The sequence below is a fragment of the Chiloscyllium punctatum genome, chromosome 15 (genome assembly GCF_047496795.1).
Source record: "Chiloscyllium punctatum isolate Juve2018m chromosome 15, sChiPun1.3, whole genome shotgun sequence".
In the NCBI taxonomy this organism is placed as follows: domain Eukaryota; kingdom Metazoa; phylum Chordata; class Chondrichthyes; order Orectolobiformes; family Hemiscylliidae; genus Chiloscyllium; species Chiloscyllium punctatum.
Window position 1 is genome coordinate 81210206 of NC_092753.1, and position 24359 is coordinate 81234564.

The 24359-nt window shown below is 41.1% G+C and overlaps 1 protein-coding gene across 1 annotated transcript in view; it reads left to right on the forward strand.

Annotated features, from left to right (window-relative positions):
* Positions 1-8325: 8325 nt before the first annotated feature.
* LOC140486450 (single-minded homolog 2) overlaps positions 8326-24359 on the forward strand; it is a 93420-nt gene continuing 77386 nt past the window's right edge. The window contains exon 1 of the mRNA XM_072585630.1: positions 8326-8867. Coding sequence (XP_072441731.1) covers positions 8693-8867 — 175 coding nt within the window. The 5' untranslated portion in view covers positions 8326-8692. The remainder of the gene's footprint in view (positions 8868-24359) is intronic.

Below are 24359 nucleotides of genomic sequence, written 5' to 3' on the forward strand. Positions count from 1 at the left end.
TTAAAAAGGATGAGCTCGGCCTGCACACAACTCAAAACCAAAAGGACACTCACACGGCATCTTTCTCCCTTCAATGAGCAAGCGATTCTGCAGATGTCCCGCGTTCACAGTAGAAACTGTCCTGCTTGTCATAAAATTCCTCCAGACCTATCCTTTGCATTCGTATTACAAATCAACTTATCGCTCATGTATGTACTAAGCAGAGAGGCTCGCTTTACTACAGCACAAATAGATTAACCTGTTTTTTTTTTGAGAAATCACCTGAACAATCCTTTCTTAAAACGGAACAGATAGCTTTAGCAAAAATACAGACAGAAATGCAGTCTTTGAGCAATATGTTATTGCCAGTTATTCAATATAATGTAAAGCACATGTCTAGAATGAAGTAATCGAAATGACACAACAGCTTGTGTAATCTTAGTAGGTAGTTAGGGCACAGGAATAGGCCATTCAGCCCAACTATTCATTTAAATGATCATTCTGTATATCAGCCTCCACTACACATTCTTCATCAATCTCCTTAACATACAATTCTTCGATTCTTTTTCTTCCCTATGAGCTTTTCTAGTTTCCCTTCAATGCATCTATCTCAGTTAACTATTCTAGTTGTTACAGTGACTCCATGCACTAGCTACTGCTTTCAAATAAATTACTTCTAAATTTCCTACTGGATGCATAAGTTTATTTTCAATTTTGTAACCCTAATTCTGGGCATCTCTGCATTTAGAAATATGCCTCCTAAATGTATTCTAGCAAACCCTTAGACATAGTCTTCTATCAGGTCATTATTAAATATATGACATAGGAGCAGAATTTGACCATTTGGCTGATTGAGTCTGGTCTGCCATTCGATCATGGTTGATATGCTTCTCAACTCCATTCTCCCGCCTTCTCCCCATAACCAGTGAGCACCAGATTCAGCAAGAACATACCTCCCTCTGCATTAAGTATACTAAATGATTTGGCCTCTACAGCCCGCTGAGCAATGAGTTCAAAAGATTAACCACCTTCTGACTGAAGAAATTCCTCCTCATGTGCGCTTGGGTCCTAATCTCTCTTACAGGTGGAAACATCTTCATGTTCACTCTGTCCAGGCCTCTCAGTATTCTGTAAGCTTCAATCAGATCACCTCCCACTCATACCGCATCCTTCTAAACTCCATTGAGTACAGACACAGAGTCCTGAACTGCTCCTCATGTGACAAGCCTTTTATCCCTGGGATCATTCTGTAAACCTCCTCTGGACCCCCTTCAAGGCTAACACATCCTTCCTTAGGTACAGAGCATAAAATTGCATGCAATATTCCAAATCTGGTCTGATCAGAGCCTCAAAAATCACACAATGCCAGATTATAGTCTACTAGCTTTATTTGAAACTACAAGCTTTCAGAGAACTTGCTCCCTCATCAGGAAGGAGCGGGGGCTCTGAAAGCTTATGGTTTCAAATAAAATTGTTGGGCCATAACCTGGTGTGTGAATTTTGAATTTGTCCAACACTGGCACTTTTACATCACAGTTGTATTGCGTCAGCAGTACAGTTCTGCTCTTACATCCTAGCTCTCTCAAAATGAATGCTAACATTGCATTTGCCTTCCTAATTGTCAACTGAACCTGCATGAATATCTTAAGAGAATCCTAAACTATAATTCCTTTGTGCTCCAGATTTCTGAAACTTTCCTCCACTTAGAAACTAGCAAACTCCTCTATTCTTCCAACAAAAAGTGTACAACAGAAGTGCAGCTCCTCCAGTGCCTCTGCATCTTTCTTATAAAATGAAGACCAGAACTGACCACACCTCTACCAAATGTAGTTGAAGTAATGAAACTTTAACATGACATCTCTGCTTTCCAGTCCTACCCTTTAGAAATAAATGCAAATATTTTGTTTCTTTTATCTTAATGGAGTTACCTACATCATTGTTTTTCATTGATTCATGTATCTGTAACTGCACAGTCACAGAGTCAGAGCTGCTCAGCATCGAAACAGACACTTCACTCTAATTCATCCATACCAACCAGATATCCTAAATTAATCTAGCTCCATTTGCCAGCATTTGGCTCATATCCCTGACAACTGGAAGTGGCAGGTACAAATCACTATAAATGCCAGAGAAAACATCACAGAAGCACTTCACAGGAGGCTCCCAAGCACTGAGGATGTCACCTAGACAGGGGACAAAATGTCTGCAACACAAATTTCCAGCTCGGCAAATAGAACCACAATGGCTCATATCCCTCTAAACCATCCCTATTCATGTACCTGTCCAGGTATCTTTTCAAATGTTGTAACGTACCAGCCTCTATCACTTCCTCTAGCCACTCATTCCATACATACATCACCTTCTGTGTAAATAAGTTGCCCCTTAGATCTCTTTTAAAACTTTCCCCTATCACCCTAAACCTATGCCCTCTAGTTTTGGAGTCTGCTATCCTAGAAAAAAGACATTGGCATTTCCAAAGCATTAGGAAAACAGCCTCAGCCTATTCAGCCTCTCCCTATAACTCAAATCCTCCAACGCTGGTAATATCCTTGTAAATCTTTTCCGAACCCTTTCAAATTTTACAACAACCTTCTTATAGCAGGAAGACCAGAACTGAATGCAGTATTCCAAATGTGGCCAAACCAATGTCATGTACAGCTGCAACATGACCTCCCAATTCCTATACTTAATGCACTGACTAATAAAAGCAAGCATATCAAATGCCTTCTTCACTATCTTGTCAACCTGTGACTTTACTTTCAAGGAACTGTGAACCTGCAGTCCAAGGTCTCTTTGTTCAGCAGCACTTCTTTGCTCACCTATTCTTTTAAATACTTGCACAGAGTATGTGATCTTATTATTTTCCAAGTAAAATATATCATCTTTCACATCTCTACATTGCAAATCATTTATGAATCACCAACCTGTTTTGGAAGTTTATTGGGATTTTCTAATTGACAATTCTTCAAATTTTGTGTTGTCTGCAAATTTTGTAGTTGCACTTACAATTCCCAAGTCAAAGTCATGTACTTAAATGATCCCAGCAATGACCCAAATGGAACATCTCTTGCCCCTTTTTACTAATTTCAGTTAATATCATATTTAATCTTGCTCTCTCTTTTCTAGTTTGCATCAAATTTATAATCCATTGTAGTATTTGCCTCCTAAATCTACACTCTCTGACCAAGGTGATTAATCTTTCACTTCTCTAAACCTAAATATATTGCATCTACAACTCTACCATTATCTATTTTTTCAATTACTCTGTCATTTCCATTCTTGGTTCTATAAATTTCATGACAGCATACCAGGAGCAGCACCAGGTATATCTAACAGTGAGGTAAAAACAATGACTGCAGATGCTGGAAGCCAGATTCTGGATTAGTGGTGCTGGAAAAGCACAGCAGTTCAGGCAGCATCCGAGGAGCAGTAAAATCGACGTTTCGGGCAAAAGCCCTTCATCAGGAATCTGATATCTAACAATGAACCACAAACACAGGACTATACTTATATTAAACAGTCAGCGCAGTATGTAATTGACAAAACAAAATAGTTCCATGCCAACAGATCAGACCAAAACTCTGCAATCTTGTCACGCCCGATTGTGAATTGCGGTAAGCAACAGAACAATTAAGAGAAGTTGACACTCCTTACTTTTAGTGCGGTCCAGCATGCCAACGAAGAAGACGTGGTTAAAACATTTGCAACCATCTTTAGCAAGGAGTGCTGAGTAGAAGAGTCATCTCAGCCACCTCCTGAAGTCCCCAGCAACAAGATTGCCAGGCATCAGCTAGTTCATGTATCAACAAATGAGGGAGACAGTGTTATGGTTGCAATTGCATTGGAGAAAGAATTCAGAGGCCCAGGTTATTCTTTGGATAAATAGGTTCAACTTCCACCATGACAGATGATGGAAATTAAATTAAATCTGCTTGTCTGGAACTGAAAACCTAATTGTGATCATGAAACCATCATTGATTGTTATAAAAACCCATCTAGTACGTTAATATTCTTTGGGAAAAGAAAGCTGCCATCCTTACCTGGTCTGGTTGACTTCTAAGTGCAAAGCCACATCAACATAATTGAATCTTAACTGCTCTCAAGGGTGTTTATCAAAGGAGATTAAATGCTAGCCTTACCATCAATATTAACATCAACAGCCCATAAAACAACAAAGGGAAAAAAAAATGGCTCAGGGCTCTGGATGCAGAAAACGTTATGGGCGCTGACGACTTCCCACTTTTTTGTCCTTGGAATCACAGGATTGTTACAGTGCACAAGAAGATCATTCCGTCATCACGCTTTTTAGGTGAACAAATCCAAAAACCTGTGCTCCAGAACTAGCCCCACCCTTAGGCAAGAGCCATACTGTCATTAAGCTAGCATTATGGAAAATTATTCAGCTTTATCTTGTTCACAAAGAGCAGGACAATCTAAATTCAGTCAATGACCATCCTTTCCGGCTACCCTAAACAATCAGGATTTGGAGACGCCGGTGTTGGACTGGGGTGTACAAAGTTAAAAATCACACAATACCAGGTTATAGTCCAAATTGGAAGTGTGCTTCCAATTAAACCTGTTGGACTATAACCTGGTGTTGTGTGATTTTTAACTCTAAACAATCAGCAAAGTGATGAAAACTGTTATTGGTAAGCAGCATTTAATCAACGTTAACCTACTCACTGATGCTCACTTTGCGTAACACCAGAGTCACTCAACTCTGAACCTTATGGCAACAAAGGATCGTAATACAAAAGGGAAGGGTGTCTGCCCTTAACATCAGACAACATTTGAACAAGTGAGGTATCAATGAGCTCTAGCAAACATGGAGGCAATGACCATAAGACCATAACATATAGATGCAGAACTAGACTAATTGAGATATCTGTGCTGTTCTAAATTGGCCACTTAAAACAATCCCCAGTTTTCTTCAATCCAACATTAGCGGCTGCGCCTGCAGTTGACTGGGCCGAGGTTCACAAATTATCTCCCAGTGCCACACTGTATTTCTACCTTTGTCTCCTCCTCTAAGAAGCTCATTAAAATCTGTCTTTTTAGTTTAAGAGAACACGATAGTTCTCCTGTGAAGCACATTTGGATATTCTCCTATATGAAAAATGCTGTCCATCAAACCCTCATGATTTTGAATACTACTATTAAATCTCCCTTTGATCTTCTCTACAATAAGGATTTTCTAGTCTCACTACATAATCGGCGGCTCAGCTGACTGGACTGCTCATTAGTAATGCGGAATGAGACCAACAGTGCACATAGAAAATGTGAACATAGAACAATACAGCGCAGTACAGGCCCTTTGGCCCTCGATATTGCACCAACCCAAGCCCACCTAACCTACACTAGCCCACTATCCTCCATATGCCTATCCAATGCCCGTTTAAATGCCCATAAAGAGGGAGAGTCCACCACTGCTACTGGCGGGGCATTCCATGAACTCACGACTCGCTGAGTAAAGAATCTACCCCTAACATCTGTCCTATACCTACCAACCCTGGGTTCAGTTCCAACTGAGCTCCCCATGAAGGGGCTCTCCTTCTTGATCTTTTCCCTACCAATGGCATGGTAGCACCACCGCCAGTCATCTCTCTATGCCTAAGGTAACTGAACTATGCCAATCACATAATCAAAGTAGCGTCAATCCCATAACGCGAATGTATGAGCCACACAGCTACATGTTTATATCGCCACAGTATGTAAGCACAACATAAATACGTCAGATATGATTACAAGATAATATCATTCAGCAAAATAATGTCAGCCTCATAATGGAAATAGAATGTTAGGTAACCACGGTGTATCAATGCTCGAAGGTCCATGATGCTAATCAGCTAAATTCAGTTTAATAAATAACGACTTACATTGTAATGAAAAAAGATTGAATCATCATTTATTGTTAAAATTATGTTTGTCATATATGACCAAATATTGGGTTTTGGAATTTCAATGGTGATGATCAATGTGTTACATTTCTTTCAGATGGAAACCGGGGTTGCATGGTCTACATAGACTAATTTCAGTCACATAATGCTATTCTGTCGGTATTCCACTCACTCAATGGTTCGCTAATCGCTTTATTCCGCACAGGTAGGACTTGCATGCTTGCACAATATATTCCTTTTTATTACACACCTTACTATCTGTCGACCAATTATCTTAATAGATTTTAAAAAGGAGTCCAACAAAAATTGAGTTTTAAACTGAACGTACAGTATGAGGCAGTGATATTAAGAAGCCACATTCTTCCGTGGGTAGGGCTGTTGTAATCTGGGCTTTCACTGGAAAGCCACATGGCCCACACTGCGGTGGCTGCGCTGATTTCAATCACTGGCTTCACGCTTGTGATGAGTTTGTAACGAATGAGTGTGGAAACGAGTCAGTGAATGAGACAAGGAGTGTGAAAGTGAGCTGGCAAATAAATCTGAGGGTCGTGTAAGAACCAGTCTGTGAATGAGACAGAGCGCATTAGATCAGGAGGATGATAAAATGAAGAGACACCGAGAAAATGAGAGATTATTGGAATGAGACAATGAGACTACTGAAAAAAGCATTGAATCGTGGATGTGAAATTCTGAATAGACCAAACAGCAAATTATTAGATTCATGACGCCATCAGTGAATGAGGCAACGTGAGTAAGGGATGAGTGAACCTCTGAGTGGATGAATCATTGAGTGAGGATGTAGGTGAGTGAGACATGGTAAATGAGGCTGTGAGTGTGAGAGAGGGAGGGCTGTTGTGAATGAGTGAAGGTGTGTTTGAATGAGACAGAGTGAGTGTGATTGGGTGACGTCAGACTGAGTGAGGAAGACCGTGAGTGGGGCTCTGAGTGTGATCGTGAAATAAGTGAGTGAGTGAGTGAGTGATGCTGCGATTTAATAAAGGAGGCAGTGAGTAGGTGAGGCCGCGAGTGAGCGAGACCTGTAATAATCTGACTGGGAGGGAGAGGCTCTGAATTAGTGAGAAGAGGTGAAAGGGGCAGGGAGATACTTGGTACTGAGGGAGATTATGGTGAGGTGAGTAGGGCTGAGTATGTGATGCGGATGCCAAGTACCAGGGGAAAAACAGAGGGTAAAAACGGAGGGTAAAAACAGTCATCAGGTAGGCAGTAGGTGATGGCCTTGTGGTATTGTGGTGAGACTATCAATCGGGTGATGTTCTGGGGACTTGAGTCCAAAGCCCACAGCGGCACATTGCAGAATTTGAATTCAGTAATAATGTTGACCATGCAATCAATGCCGATTTTCATTGAAGAAAAACCACCATATTCACTTATGTCCTTTAGGAAAGGAAATCTGCCATCCTTGCCCGGTCTGGCCTACATGTGACTTCAGACCTACAGCAAGCTGATTGACTCTTAAGTGCCCTCTGGGCAATTAGCGATGGGCAGCTGGTCTAGCCAGTGACTGCCATATCCCATGAACGAAAATAAAGGAGATCTGAGTACCCGTGGAGAGCCGAGCAGATTTAAAGATTTGGTCAGAAATGCTTACTCTACTTCTCTCTGCAGATGCTCTTGGAGTCGCTGACTGTTTCTAAGAAGCGTGGGAACATGGGGAGCATCTGTGGAACCCGGGGAGCTGGGGTGGGGGTCTAACCCCTCTCATGCGCCAACGCAATCAGAAACTTCTGAAACGCTGCCCACAACATTAGAAACACGTTATTTATGAGAGTTGACATCACACGGAAAGGGAGGACAAGATTGCAGTCCAGAACTGAGAGATCTGAGAGTCAGCAGAAAGAACGGTCTGAGAATCCCAAGCGAAAATAAGGTCATAGGAACTCAACGAGAATCTCCCAGGGTGGTGACTGAGTTTGTCTATCCTGACTGTCGGCAACGGAACCGGGAAAGAGCAAGATTCCTCTCTAGATCCAACAAGCTCAGCAACAGGACAGGGTCAGCGCGGATGACAATTTATTCATTCAGCCAGAGAACAGAGCAGATCACAGATAGCACCCACCCCCAAATCCAGCAGCAACATCCTTCGCCTGTTACGCAGCAGGAAGCTGCCGATTGGGGATGGTGACCGGAGATCAGCGCGGCGCAGTCTGGCATCTCATCTCGACCAGTTCGCTCAGCGGACCCAGAGCTCCCCTCTGAGCGCTGCCGCCTTCCCCCTACCGTGCTCTCATGTTCAGCGTCGGATTGTCGGAGCTGGCCCCACGGCTCCGGCGACTCACCCTCCGTCCCCGCCGCCCGGAATCAGCCGACAGGCAGCGGCACCCTCCCGCTCGATCTGCCCCCGAGGCATTCGCTCGGAGCTAAGGGCAGGTTGAATCAGGAGGGGAAGGGGAGGGGGGGGGGGGGGTGGTGGGGGGTGGGAAATCACCGTGAAAGGAACTCACGGCAGGACGAAAGGGGCAGTCAGCACTCGCCCAACCTGAGTGGGAAGTTAACGCTACAATTTCACTGGGAATTAGCCCGGAAACGGAGTCTCAGAGCGAGAACAGACAAGATTGAAATCTCCAGCTCTCCCAGAAGGAAGAAGTGTGCAGGTCTCAAAGACCATTATTTACAGAAAGACTTTGAAACGTCTAAAGTGTTTTTTGTTTAACCAACGCATAGAGAGAGGAAGACAAACTTTCTCAGACACACATTTTTTTAAAAAAGCAACAATAAAAGAGACCCTGACGGATGTTTTCGGAGCGACAGGGCAAGTGTATTTATTATGTCAGTAACAGTCCAGTCAAATAGGCGAGATGAAGGAAAAGTCCAAAAATGCCGCGAAGACGAGAAGAGAAAAGGAAAATGGGGAATTTTACGAGCTGGCTAAGTTGCTGCCTCTACCGTCGGCCATCACCTCCCAGCTGGACAAAGCCTCAATCATCAGACTGACCACCAGCTACCTCAAGATGAGAGCTGTCTTCCCCGAGGGTAAGTAATGGCTGAGAGAACACGAAAGCAAACAGTTTGTCAAAGGGTCTGCCTGCTCACCTTGCTTGCCGGTGTATTCTGCTTTAAAGTGACTTTTCTCGTTGAAACCACGGCCTTTCTGTTAAAAAGGAACTCATTTTGTTTTAAAATTAACTGTTGCAAAAGTTCAATTTTCAGCGGAAGTTGAGCATGTTCTCATTCAAACTACAGCCGTGTTTCAGGATACATTAAAGCTGTCAGGGACAATCTAGGAATTAATATTTTAAAAATATGGATATAAAAACATCGACCTCTTCTAATTATATACTAGAGATCGAAGTACTACCGTATTGCGATTGTTATAGATTATGAATCATTTTCTACTTAAAATTCATTTTTTTCTGTACACTGTGCGGTTCTGCCTGAGTTTATCCTGATTGTGTAATCCATCCAATATTTTCCAAGTTCACAGTATGTACTGATGGCACGTGAATAATGTCATGTGTAATTTCATAGTGAAACAGTCTTTCAATATATTCTGCACCATTCTCATCCCTTAACATGCTGGCTACCGTAGTGTGTCATTAATGATTGTGCTTATCTAACCAAATCTAATTTTTTGCGATCGCTCTCACTTCGTGTGTCTGTATGTGCGTGTGTGAATGCTGCGTAGAATTCAGCTTGCAAACAATTCGTGGGCTGTGCACAGAGCCGCGTGATTGTCGTGTGTGAATGGGCCTGAAATAGAGAAAGATGGACAACTCCCAGGATGTCTCCGTATCCATGAAGATCTCGGCTTCCAATCTCGGGCTCATTCGGGTTTCAATTTTATTTTGGGGCTGCAGAGTGAAACCTGAAGGATTCTTGATGATTGGCGAATTGCGTCTGTGTGTTCCTGCATATTTTCGTCCGCTTAGATTTTAAATTTTCTCCCCAAATAAATATTTCAATTTCTTCCAGAAATCACCTACAGCACTTTAATAGAAGTACGTATTGGGACAGATACAAATTAAGCACTTACTCGTGTCACGCAAACGCGCTGTGGAGGTGAATTGCTTTGTTCGCTTGGTGTAGTCCGCTCAGATGTTTGTATAAAAGAATGCACGTGATTCAGTATTCCTTTTGAAAGCCCTTACGATGGTCAGAAAGAGCGAGCATCGCCGACCTCCACACCATCCCAGAACAGATGCTTTGCTCTCGGCCTGCAGAGTTAGGCACCGCAGTCTCTGAGCAACCACACCATACAGGTGCACTTCCTTCAGCGGGAAACATGCACTAACCAAAAACGAAATAGCAATCTTTACCGGAGGAGAATGGAGCGAGCTCAGCGAGATTGTGAACACCGTTCAGAATTACGATTTAAGCAACGTGAAATATGTCACCGGTATTTTCTGAAGAAATATCGTTCAGTCTCGGGAAATATATAAATAGAAACTTATATATGTATAACTACATATGTAACATATATAAGTACATATACATATGTATACATACTTGTATACATATATTAGTTTCTATTTATATCTTTCCCTAGATTGAATGATATCTCTATGGAAAATACCGGTGATATATTTCATATCAGAAAGCATGTTCTATTCTTCCGTTAAAACAAAAGTGATATTCTGCAAAGCACAAGGGAGCAAAACCTGGAATTATGCCCTGATTTAAATGGAATCAAGTTTGTCTCTGTATGTCTCCCATGCATTTGGAATTCTACAGTTAGAGTCGCCACATCATGATATAGAAACTCAACATTTTGCAATATATAGGAATCAGAGGTCGGATACGGCTAATCTCAAATAGGATCAGGTGCTGATTTGTTACCGAGTCATTGTGTACACTGACATCGCAATAAAATCCTGCGCCCTAAAATTTTCATTAAATCCTGGTTAATGTTCGATGAATAACTAAATAAACTGACAGGGCCCGCTCGGTGATATATGTGACCGATTTTGCTCAGTGTGAAATAGAGGCTCCTAAATGACAGGATGCAGTGGACCAAGTAAAGGTAAAACCACAGCCGTCATTTCAGATACACAATAGAGATTGGGAGACCTCCATCACACCAGCACAGTGTCAGAAAGAATCATTATTCTGAGTATATTTTACAATCATCGTGATATTTAAAAAGAATTAAACATCTTTATAGGCCGGATAAAACGTTATAGACAATCCCAACCTTACTAAAAGCAGTTATTTAATCTGAGTTATATGTTGCATGTTGAGCAATTATTAAAAGCCAGCATTGTTCTCAGACGTTCAAGCATATTTATGTACAAGCGCTGGATGTGTATTTAGACGTAATTCTGTCGGCATATCTGTTCCGTAAAGCCGTGTTTAACATGAGATAGTGACACATTTATATGTGTTTTATAACATGATTTTGCATAACCCGCACTTTGTATGTATCCCATCGGGTTTCCTGCTAAATTAAGATGTAAAACGGCGTTGTATTGGAACTCCGTTAAATCTTGCCCTCGCCTTTCCTGAGAGGTGCAGTCTAACCGCTGGGCGCGGCCAGGGTAACTTCGTGTGCAGCGTTTCAACTGATCGCCTTTACACACACAATTTCCCCATACTTAAGCGCAATTCGAGATGGGCAACAAACTCTGGCCTCGCCACCGACGCTCATATCCCATTAAATATTTTTTTAAGGGAAAAAAAATTTCAGAGAGTCGTGTCGTCGACAGTAATTGTTGAACTTGGGGGCAACATGGAGGTAATGACTAAAAGAGTGTTTCCAAGTCCATGTTAAACTATCTACTAATCTATAACTGCGATTTAACCCTGAAAATAACCCATATTTAATGTAGGTTTCCGTGATAGAAGAATTAAGTAAAATAATTTTGTTTAGGTTTGACGTTATGTGCATCATTCCTAACAATACCTCTTTATATAGGTTTTAACAATCGACAATGTCCCTTCTGGTGTACCCTTTCTGTCTGACAGCCTTTCCCCTTAAAATGTGGAGCAACAATGCCAAACATTTATTGTGAAATAGCACCTTGGAAAAGATAATGGCAGGCACTGCAAAGTGTAATGCAAAAACAAGACAGATCAAATGCATCTTTCCTAAGGTATGAACACCGACCAAAATTGGCTCATCTTCGTCTCAGATCATTTGATTGATTATCTCAGAGAGAAACCACGTTTCCGCCTTTTGTAGGGCTATTCGTGTTCTTCCTTATTTCATTAAACATCGAAGATCTTCTGCTTAGGTCTGTGGCTAGATTCACAGGTAGATTATTAAATGATTAAACCAGCGGTATTTCGACCCACAAAACTGTACGGTCAGGACAGCGGTCTGCTATTGCTGCAGTCCTTTGTTAAGAAGGCATTTCCTCCACTCCATTCCCAGCAGTCTGTTTCGTTCGCCGAGCCTATTCTTCACACACCTTCGTTAAACCACTACAAAACGTACAGTTTTGCAAAATAAAAAGAGAGCGGCAGTTACATCGATTTCATGTAGATATTTAACCCGCTTTGTAATCTAAAGAGAGATGTAATATCTATAAGATAGCTATTCTCAGTTTATTTGAGACGAATGTGCCGCTGCAATTTGCATTCTGATGCACTCTTTTTTGTGACAGAAAGGCGCCGCGGAAGGACCCTATAAATCAATACAGCAGCTATATCAACTATACTTTGCATAGAGGTAGGCTAGCTTTTATAATTGGCCACATATAAGTTGCAAACAATACAACACAACCGAGCACTACTTTAATCAGATCATTTCATTTAAAACCAGGCAGTACACTCAGGGAGGAATCTGAGACGATCAGTGTCAAGTGAAACCACCTTTTCCAAAGGAGCTGTAACCGCACAGAAAGTGGCCTCTGTGAGATTTCTCGGAGCATCTGCTCCAATCAATCCTTCGCTCGTTTCCTTCTGTTCAATTAGTAACTGGAATTTATAACAGGTCTGACCAGGCCAATTTTGACAGGATACATTGCATTGCAGTGTCGAGTGAAATCATTTAAAATTGCTTGGCGTCTTTGAAACGTTCATTTCGTCCGTTTTAACCTGAAAGTACAGATGGCATCAACAGAATCCCTACTCTAGTGAGGTGTCTATGAAGTCACTCCAATATAAATTTTAGGGTTAGACGCCAGGGACTGTGGGACCACCCTCAACTTTCACTCCAGGCAGCTTGCGGGTTCTTCGCCAATGGCCCTGCACTCTCTGGTAAAATACAACACGGTGTCATTGCAATGATGGTGCCAGGGAGCTGGTGTGAAGTCAGTGTACCTAATCAGAAATCTCTGGCGACGCTCAGCAGGTTTGGCAGCACCTGTTGGGAGAAATGAGAATTAACGTTTCGGTTACAGTTCTGAGGTAGGATCACTGGACTGGAAACATTAACTCTGATTTCTCTCCACTGATGCTGCCAGAGCAGCTGAGTTTCTCCAGCAATTTCTGCGTCAGTTTCTGATTTCCAGCATCCGCGGATCTTTTGGTTTTTATTTCGTGAAGTTAGTGTGTTGTATGGATGCAGTTGCTCCTTATTTCAATGTGACACTTCAATGCCCCTGGTTTTCCGGGGTTGGGTTTGAGCTGCTTTCAGAATGCAGTTGACAAGTTCCCACTCACCCATAAGTCTGGCATGGATTGATGGGTCGCAACATAGACAAATAATCACCTGTCCATGCATAAGCCCCGATCAGATGGAAGGTCTCAACCTTCCTTTGCATGGGACTGTTCATGTGGGCATCGATCAAAGTTAACAGCTCTCAGGCCGGTGAGGAGGCTGACAGGGATGTGGTCACATTAGACTAAACATTTGATTTTGTTGTTTAATTCCACTTTTCGGGGAGGACTCAAAGAGCAGTAATACTGCCAACCTCCAATTCATATAAAGGAATTGCAGGTGGCCTTCATCTGAGTCGGGAAGTGGGGGTCTTGTTGGGGTTCAAGCCGCCGTTTGCTTTTCCGCTGCACTTTAAACTAAATGGAGTGAAAAGCTGGGCTAACTGGGCTCCTCTCTGTTTGAATTTGCCACCAAGTGTGGTATAACTGCAGACTCCGTGTGATGTGCCCATACAGTCATTCGGCTTTACAAAAGCAGAATGTCTAAGACACATTGGTTCTGCAGACACTCTCAGACATTGATCATCAGCTCTGATGAAGAAGAGTATCTAAACTCGAAACATTCACTTGCTCTCTCTCCGTGGATGCTGTCTGACCCGCTGTGATCTCCAGTATTTGTTGTTTTCAGTACAGATTCCAGCATCTCCAGTAATTTATTCCTACTTTCGGACGTCGAACCAGTCTAAAACCGTTCGTTTAACACAGTGCTTACATTTCTTGGCCTCTGTATGACGGGAATCATATTTATCTTGCCCAGTGCCCTACCCAACTATTAAAAATGTAAATATTAACTACTTAAGTTTAGGCCAGGCAGATTTAATGGTGCCCAGGGGGCTTGGTAAATGAGGTTTAACACTGCGTTGGATTTGCATTCGAGATTAGCAGAAGAGTAAAATGGAAATACTTGGCATTAGCGCGAAACTGCAATACAAATGCACCCTTGATACAATCCCGATAGGGCAAAGCTTGCTGCTTTAATGTGCAGGAATTGCGACAAGTGATGCCTGTTGGGCCCACGGATGTACACATGCCTCCAGCTACGGAGGGGATGCATTGAACAAAGTGTCATCTGTTGGCACCGGGACACCCATGGCGTTATCCCCGCGGTTGTAGTCAATATCTAACCCTGAGTTAACATCAGCAAAAATAGGTGATCCGCTCATTGCGTGAGTGAGAAACTGTTATGTAGTTGCAACATCACAACATGGATTGGATTTCAACATTAATTATTTATTTTATTTCACTTTGAAGGACATCGTGGTGTCATGAAAATGATGTTTAAAATTATTAATACAGCGGTTTGCCTTTTATATAAGAATTTTTTAAAATGCTGGTATATGCTAGCAACATAAAATTACACACGTGAAGGCAGGGACAAATATGTACATATGTTTTGAAGCACAAACACACCAGCCACCAGACTTCTTTAATTCGCTTATGGGATGTGCGCACCTGTCTAAACCAGTATTTATTGCTCATCTCTAGTTGTTCAATGGGTAGTAAACAGTCAACCGCATTGCTCTGTGTCTAGAGTCACATGGAGGCCAGACCAGGCAAGGAGGATAGATTTCCTTCTCTAAAGGGTTTAGTAAACCGGATAATGATTACATTCATCGCCATCAGACCATTTTTAAAATTAAGTTTTAAATGAAAGTTTGTTTATATAGTCCACCGCAATATTAAATTCGATTCCATTGGCTATGATGGGATTCGAATCCTTGTCTGCAGATATCAACAGAGATTCAGCAATGTCACCATTACCTTCCTGCTTTCTGCTCCCCTTCCGCGCTCCCTCCACCCAATCCTTAAATAAAGATCTGCGTCCAATGCCTGTACTGACCACACATACGTATAGGTTAAACATGATCACATATTTTCGCTGTCCTGTGTACCTTTAAGTCGCGAAAAAGAATATTGCTTTAAAATGATGAGCCGAAACCCTTTTTAGAGCTGTTAATTATAACCCAAAATTCAGATCATTAAGATGAAGTCTCATTTTTACTGCTCTTTGTTTTGGTTGATGATGGAAATTGGCATCTCTGAATTCCTTATGGGAACACTGTCATCGAAAGTGCAGCATGAACCTGCAAGGCAGAAAACGGCATACAATAAATTCTTATTGTAAATCTCTTTCGAATACACAGAGACACTATCACTAAATCTGGGATTATACCTTTCTGCACCGACGCGGACCTATCAACACTGAGTCCTGTACAGAATTTAACTGAGTGATAAATTTGCCTAACTACTTTAAAGTGCGTTCGTAATCCATTATGTGAAATGCCTGGAGGGGACGGTTGTGTTTATATTGATACGAATGAGTGTATGAGAATCTACGCACGAGTTCACTCCCGCCGAATTCATTAAGGCAACAATCAATGTAGTCCTTGAATACAAAATCTTTCAGAAAACCTTCCACACAAAGGGTACCTCCAATGATCCAGCATATTGAATATTGATTTTACAAATTTATTTCTCTGGTTTTGGTAGTTTCTGATTCGTCAGGGAGCCTGTTAAAAGGCAGATGCTGGTTCATGGTGAGACAGTGTTGGTCAAAAGGATGTTCGCTGTTGTGGTTAAGCAGCAAGAATTTTGTAATATGAGAGTACAACGCGAACTTTCTCCACAAAGTATTTATTGCAAAGAATCTTGTTCTTTGCTTTCGCGAATTTTGAATAGTTTTCTAACGCCAACTGTAGTTTGGGTGTGAGTTGAAGTGATAAATAATGTGGCCAGCGTGAAATAATCCAATCCCGTTTTTCCAAGGTTTTTTTTAATATGAAGTAAAAGATTGCCGAACGAAGAAAAAAAAGTCCCAATTTCCGGATTGAATTACTTTGCAATTTGCCGATCTACCTGCAATTATTATAGTAAGATCTTAATAAACTAACACAAACTTAGAGGCAATATTCAGAAGAAAAAAATCTCTGCTGTGACAGTTATTTTAATCGTAATTGATGTGATTGAAACTCTATGTTGCAACCATGTAATACCGAACGGGTTAAATATACACAACTGCGAAAAGGACGGGCACATGCAGCAATCTGAACTGAAAGAAAATGCTGTTTTTGCAGGTTATTTGGCATTTGAAAGATGATATATCCTGAAGTAACTTATTAAAATTTAAATTCTGTCTTCATGAATCAAAGTGACGGTCAGCGCGATCACCATTGATGTCTGAGTGGGTGTGCAGAGCAGTGTGTGGTATTTGTAACACTGGGAGACGTGTTTGGAATATTCTGGGTCTGCCTGTTATTAGCTGCATAGCTTTAACCTTCTTCAGTAATAATGAACGGCAAGGTGCGGGCCCTTGTCGTTGCTCTGTGAGTGAGCTTGCAACTCGATGGCACAATCCGGTTTTGTTCTGCCATGACTAAAAAGAATGAATGCGGGTATAAGTTAACAAAAAGAGAGAATGATGATAATCACACTAGCATCAAGAAGCAATGAGATCCCCCGTTCTGAGTGCCTGTGAGCGAGTTACATGAGTAACAACATTATTTAAAATGATGTGGAGTGCCGATGTTGGACTGGGGTGTGCAAAGTTAAAAATCACACAATACCAGGTTAGCTTTCGAAGCTAGTGCTTCCAAATAAACCTGGTGTTGTGTGATTTTTAACATGTCACATGATGAGAAAAAATGTTTATTCGTAGAAAGATTCTGAGTGGGTTATGCAATGTTAAAAGTACAAGGGGGAATCTGTTCGGGAGATTCAGTAAGTCAGGTCGCGCCTGTGGAGAGAGAAACAGCGAACGTTCAGAGCGAAACAGTGTCAGAGCGAACGTTCCACAGACTGACACGGGCATTCCTGATGAAGGGCTTTTGCCCGAAACGTCGATTTTCCTGCTCCTCAGATGCTGCCTAACCTCCTGTGCTTTTCCAGCACCACTCTGATCTAAACTCTGGTTTCCAGCATCTGCAGTCCTCACTTTTGCCTTCGACGGCGCTTCGACGAAGAGGTATTGGTGAAGCAGAGGTGACCACAGTAACTGATCCGTTCGCCGCTATCGCCGCTTTCTCCACATGCCCGAACACTCGCTTAAATACACGCTGCTCTTTACTATGGCGTTTACATGTCAGAAAAAAAAACATAGGAACAAACTAAAGGTCAAGTGGCAGATTTCCTGATCCTAAAAAACAGTGTGCTTTTTATTTCCGTGGACACTTTCCACAGTAGGTTGGGGGTGTGATCGTTATGATGTTTTCAAAGAAAATATAAGGAAATGTCGAATCTTTTACTTTCTGTGTTTCCTGGAATTAAATTGTCATAGTCGATGAAGTTAAGTGACAGATTTAGGAATGTTACACCTTCCGAGAGTCCTCGCTTTCTCTGAACCTGTAGCTGTTGCTGCAGGAGTGAACAATTAAGGCTGACTCCGTCGGGGGAATCTCACAGCACAGAGCTCTTGAAGCTAACTTGGAAAACAGAAAGGTGGGGAGGGGGGGGACAATCAGCCTTGCGTTTTAACCTTTGGAACGTGAAAAAAAGGAAGTAAGGGAACGGGCAGAAAAACACAACAGCTCAATCATATATGGGACTCAACTGCGGCAGCGTTTGAACGCCCGGTTTGCCTCCAACACCTTCCTAGACTGTTTGCATGAGATAAAATAAATGGCGAAGCGAGAGAATCAAACACTGTACATACATAGATTGAGTATCCGATACGGTCATTTATTATTTTACAGCCCATCAATACATCAGCAATGGCCTTTGACATATTCACACGTGTTGTCTGGAAGATTCACGCCTGTCTGAAATACCGGGACAGTTTATTTGTACTGCGCTTAGTTCTGCCTCATCCTATTACTTGCAATATTGTCAGGAGGTGTAATGAATGCTGAGTACGGCCAGATTAGATATTGGACTTCATTACTGACTGAAGGACAAAGGGATTTAATACCAATTCGAACATGTCAAGACAATGACAGCAAACTGCTTATCAGAAAACGACAACTTTTTAGGCCATCCCATGGGAGGGAAGGGGGTTGGAATGAATAGAAACTTGGTATAAAGCGACCCTCGATTTCGTTTCTGGACTTTTTTTTCTATCGAGCAATCCTTTCATCATAATTCACGTCTTTAATTCAGTAAGACTATCTCGACAGGTCTCTGGTAATCCATCAATCATGACCAAAAGACCTAGCAACAAGAGATTTACAGCCTTAGCACAGGTGACTTTCAGTTTGTCCTCCTCTCCATCGCACTTCAACGGGTTTGAAGCCAATTTAAAGGACGACTTCTCCAGGCAATGTTTATGAAATCTAAGTGTACCTCTCACACTCCGCACCGAATTCGAATTTGATATACTTACTGATATCATGTGTCTACCCTTAAGCTCCAAACTGCAATCCAGTTCAAATGAAAACACACCTAACCTCGCCCATTTCCTCGTTTTGCTTCTGTCGATAGACACGAGATTAAAAGACCTTTCCAAGTTCCAAAAAAACAATCAGGCCGAATGCCCCAAAGCCAACGCGTCTTTATCGTCTTCCAAAATAAGGGTTAAGTAATCTTTATGCTTTTGGAGAGATAAAGCCACATAAAAACGTGAACTTGTTACAGTAACACAAGTTGAAGCACAAAATCAAGCGTTATTTCGAGATTTCGAACAGCGAGGCTATTTTAAAAACAACCATGGTCTTCCGAGCAAGCATCATGTCAATTAGTCAGGGTAAGTTTAGGGGAATGGGTCTGGGTGGGTTGCTCTTCGGAGGGTCGGTGTGGACTTGTTGGGCCGAAGGGCCTGTTTCCACACTGTAGAAAATCTAATCGAATCTAATTTAGTCTAACGGAGATTTAGGTGAAAAGCAGCGTTACTGCATTTAAACTAAAGAAAATAAACTGTCCACAATGATCAAAGCTCCTTTTAAATATTTGATGTGTCTCAAATTTATGTTTTCCGAGAACCTCGGTGGTGGGTTGTCGTCTTTTGGAACTGGATTTCCTTATTGTGTCAATGCCAACCGATTTTGGGAGGTGCTGGGTAAGGGGGTCACGCCAGCCCTTAGAAAACACGGACCGCGGAGCCCCTGCTCTCAGCGTCGAGTTTCATTTTTAATGAGGTTGAGTTCAAATAATATTTTCTCAAGGACGAGGATACTCAAAGTACTTCACAACAAAGCACCGATTCTACTGGGTCGAGTGTAGAATTTTAGACTGCAGAAGGAAGCCATTCAGCACTTGACTATGAGTTAACGGGAAGAGGGATCCATTTAGTTCCATTCCCCCGTCCTATTCCCACAGCATTTTACATTCTTGAACATTGATTCACTTCCCTTTAATAAAAAACTATGATGTATTCTGGTTCAACTATTGTTGCTTTGAGGACATTGCACTTCTAATAAGCCTGCCCCGTAAACAATAACTTTGCTCTTTCGGTGATGATTTTCAAGCGCATTAGTTTTTCGGGCGTAGCTGGCCCGGCCAGCATTTATTCCCATCCCTAAACTGTGATGTGGAGTTGCTTTCATGAAGCACTGTGGAACGTGCAATGCTGCTGGGGAAGGAGTCCCTGGATTTTGATCCAGTGACAGTGAAGGAATGGTGATATATCTGTTCCAAGTCAGGATGGTGAGTGGTTTGGAGGGGAACTTGCAGGTGGTAGCATTCCTCATGTACCTGCTTGCCTTTAGCTGATACAAGTCATGGGGATAGAAGGTGCTATTGTAATGCCCTTCCTTTTACCAAAACACCCTCTAGATATTGGAAGTGATGTTGCCAACCTCGTCAAACTTTCATAATGTTTGAAGATCTTGATCGTTTCTTTTTTTTCCTTCTTCTAAAACCTCTTTTTTTTTCGATTTATCCCATAGGTAAAGTTTCTCATCTGACAGTGTTTTAGTGAATCTCTTCTGAGCATTCTTCATTGCTTGAAATATAATTCCATGTGCTGAATATCCAAAATGGGTATTACATGAAGGAGCAATGAGCTATGAACATATCAACACACAAATTAGGAGCAGGAATAGGCCACTCATCCCCGGACCCTGCTCCACCATTCAATAAGAACATAACTGATCTGATTACCCCACATTGCCATCTCAGCGCCCACCTCCATACCTTTTACTTCAAAGGTTCAAGGCCATTTCAGGTCAATACCCGGTGGAATTTAGAAAAATGAGAGGGCATCTAATTGAAACTTATAGAATATTGAATGGCCTGGACAGAGTGGACATTGGAAAGATATTTCCATTAGCAGGAGAGACTAGGACCAAAGGGCACAGCTTTAGAGTAAAGGGAAGACTCTTTAGAACCAAGAAGAGAAACTTCTTCAGCCAGATGATGGTAAATCTGTGGAATTCATTACCACAGAAGGCTGTGGAGACCAGGGAATTGAGTATATTTAAGACAGAGATAGATAAATTATTGATTGTCAAGGGGATCAAAGACTATGGGGAGGAAGCAGGAGAATGGGGTTGAGAAAGTTATCAGCCATGATTGAATGGCAGAGCAGTCTCCATGGGCCAAATGGCTTTATTTCTACTCCTATATCTTATGGCCTTATGGTCTACAAACCTAGCCAGTCCAACTTTGCCTCATATGTCAATCCACTGATTCCAGGTAATAGTCTAATAAATCAACTCTGAACTAGTTTTTATGTATTTACATCCTTCCTTAATTATTGTGCCCATTAATCCATAAATGTTCTTACAAGGTATTGATGAAATCACATTTGTGTAAAGTTAGCATCAAATTTGCCTTTATACCCAATGTCCTTATTAACAAAACCGTATGAGCATTTTCAAATATTTCCATACAATTCAGTTCTCTGCATCCAATTCTAAGTGATATAGTTTAACCTATTTCATTAACCTAAGGCTTTGCAAAGTCGCTTGCAGTCATTTTTACAGTTAACTGTGCTCTTTCATAAAATCATCAACAAACGCTCATATTATATCCAAGTACAAATGATACATGTAGTGAAAAAAAATTATTTTAATATTCCTCCTGTGGAACACTGCTAATTACATCACTCCAGTCACAAAAAGCATTTCCTATCCCTCTATTTTTGTTGTCTCATCAAGTTACCATTCATTCTGACATATTCATTTAACACAATGCACATTAACACTAAGAACAAACCATTCTTACAGAATAATATCCAAATGTTTTCTCAAAATTAAATATTCACATATTCGCATGCATTGTTTTTTCCTTCATCAACATTTTCTGTTAAGTTCTCCAAGAAATATTTCCAATTTGGCAGAGAGCTCTTAGTTAGCTGTTATGCATCCATCCAGGGTTTCTTGGTGAGCACAGAACTTTGCTTTATATTATGATTTTACCGGCCTGTCTATTATGTAACAAACTCAGAAATGGTTTCCATGCTTATACCTTTGTCACATTAGAGGAAATATTCTTATAACCTTATAGTTCTCTGGCACAGAGACTTAGAAGCTTACAGGCAAGGGTTCTATTAATTCTTTGACTTTTTTCAGCATTCTGAGATGAATGTCATCAGCCTGTACACTACACCTTGAGATGTCCCCATGACACAATCACTGAGCCCCATTATTTCTTTTCTTGCTTCTTTACTTGTAGTGTCCTATCTAACAGTGCCATCCTTTTTTTTCCAATAGCTTCATTTTCATTCTCACCATAGCTTGACCATATGGAAGTTCAGTCACCGGACATGTTAAGACAGAAGTTGATAGATTTCTGGGTACAAATGACATCAAGAGATATGTGAATGGTGGAAAAACTAGTTGAAAGTAGATGATCTGCCTTAATCTGTTTGACTGGTGAAGTAAACTCAACTGGCGACTTCAGCTCCTTTTTTTTATGTTTCTGTGCATTATAATTGATCATAATAGTGAAGATAATGTATTCATGAAGAGCCCTTCTTTATTACTTCACCATCTCTAATCAAAGCAATGATTTTATTTTACATTATTTCCCTTTATGTCACCTGCTAATCGTTCTTTATTTTCTTTCTTAGCTTTTTAATCTCACTTTGCTCGTACTCCTTAGTCTCTGCACTCAGATTTGTTTTGAGTTATTATTTGTAGACTTGACATGCCATTGTAACTTTAATTTTTTACACACCATAAATTATCTTCTCCTTTTGCATACAATGTGAAATGTAGGAACATTTAACTTGCATCTTTCTCCTCTTCTATTTAAATGATTCCCATTCTTAGCCCACGATCATTGTCGTCTTTATTTCCAATGTACTTATTTAGTTCTTTCGTCTTATTTGCATACATATGTGCGTTTTGACAAGACCACTGTAAAACTCAGTTCCATATCTGTTCTTTAGACACGATTGAAAATGTCCTTTAGTTTTTTCCCCCCCTTGACAAATTGTTTTGTACCAGAAAATATACAATGGAGACTTCAGATAATTAGCAACAATTTGATTTGACATTATTATGTATTTGGGCAGAATTCTTGTTCTTTCTACCCGAGCGTGTTTAGTCAATGGCCTTACTTTTAATGTTGAGAATCTATCTGAATTCTTTCAGTTAAAATAGACTTAAGTTTGCAATGGATATGCAGTACAATCTCGGCCTATCTCAGGACCGAATGTGGTCTGAACACTAATCCACACCTGCTCAACGCAATATGGAGATTAATAGGTTCTTTGGTATGGATTCCTGGATGTAAATCATTCAGCTACGGTTTCAAACAATTCATTCCAATGGCAACCTTCCAGTTCCTACAGCTCAGATGCATTGTTTGGAGCTTTTCAATTTACGACTAGAATGTGAAACTGATGGATGGTTGTTAGGAAAGGGACTTCTGTTCCAGAAAGCAAGGTTGAGGGGGGGGGGGGGGGAGGTGTTACTGTTTGATCTTGAATTTGTGAACCCTGTAGCGTGTTAATAATGGTGGGTTTAAAGTCTCTCACCACACATTTGGGATGCGGCTGCGAGTTTCACAACCTATAAACTGCATCCTTGTCCATGCTGGTCACAAACCTTCAACCAGCAATATATTTCCAGGTTTAAGGCTTAGCGTTTTTTTTAAAAGTATGTAAATTATCGTTATTGCATCGGGTCGAGCTTCTGCGGATGAGTGCAATTTCTGTCTTAACTTCCTAATGGAATCTCAATGTACATCAATAAAACAAGAATGAATTCTACCCAAAAGACTGGACATTCATTGCTTGTTGCTGGTTCACTAGCTTTTGCAGCAATCAATCTATTCGAAAATGATTAAGGAAATGACAAACAATTACTCAGTCGGAAACAACACCATATCTATTCTTTTACAAGGAGGGTTACCAGGAGTATGCTGAACTCTACCTGCTAGCCGTATCCATTCGGCAATGTCAGACCATAATATTGTTTTCACAGCGTTCCTGATCAGAAATTCGACACGTGAAATAAATGTCAAACTTTGTAGTTACAACTCCATTGTATCGACATCACCTTACCCTCCAACAATCCACAAAGAATATGCTTTTAATTGTAGAGTTCTTTGAGCGCTCGGCGTCTTTACACGGGGAAGAGCAGACATCTTTACTGAAAGATTAAAGTTTACATCATACTCTGAACGTTTGGCGATTAATAAAACGATAATTTAACCCAAAGGTCAGAGCACAGCCTAAGAAAATTCGTTTACGACTGTCGTAAAGTCCAGGATGAAACTGAAGGTGGTTGCTACTGCCTCATTATCTGGTTACACAAATTTGTACTTTATAGTTATACTGATACTTACGCATCGAAACAAAGAAAAAAAAATGACGCACAGCAGCACAGGAAAGGCAGACTATCCGCTGTATTAGGATCATTGCACATCGGTCAGAAATCGTGCAGAGTGCAAAATAATTCCAGTCTTGGTCTCACCAAATGGAATCAATTTTATTGGTAATTCATAGTGGCGTTCAATTTGCACCGCTTGATGACTTTGAAGAGGTTTTGTAATGACAACACCATGTATTAAATTGCTATGTATTAAAACACTGAAGCCTATTTTCAA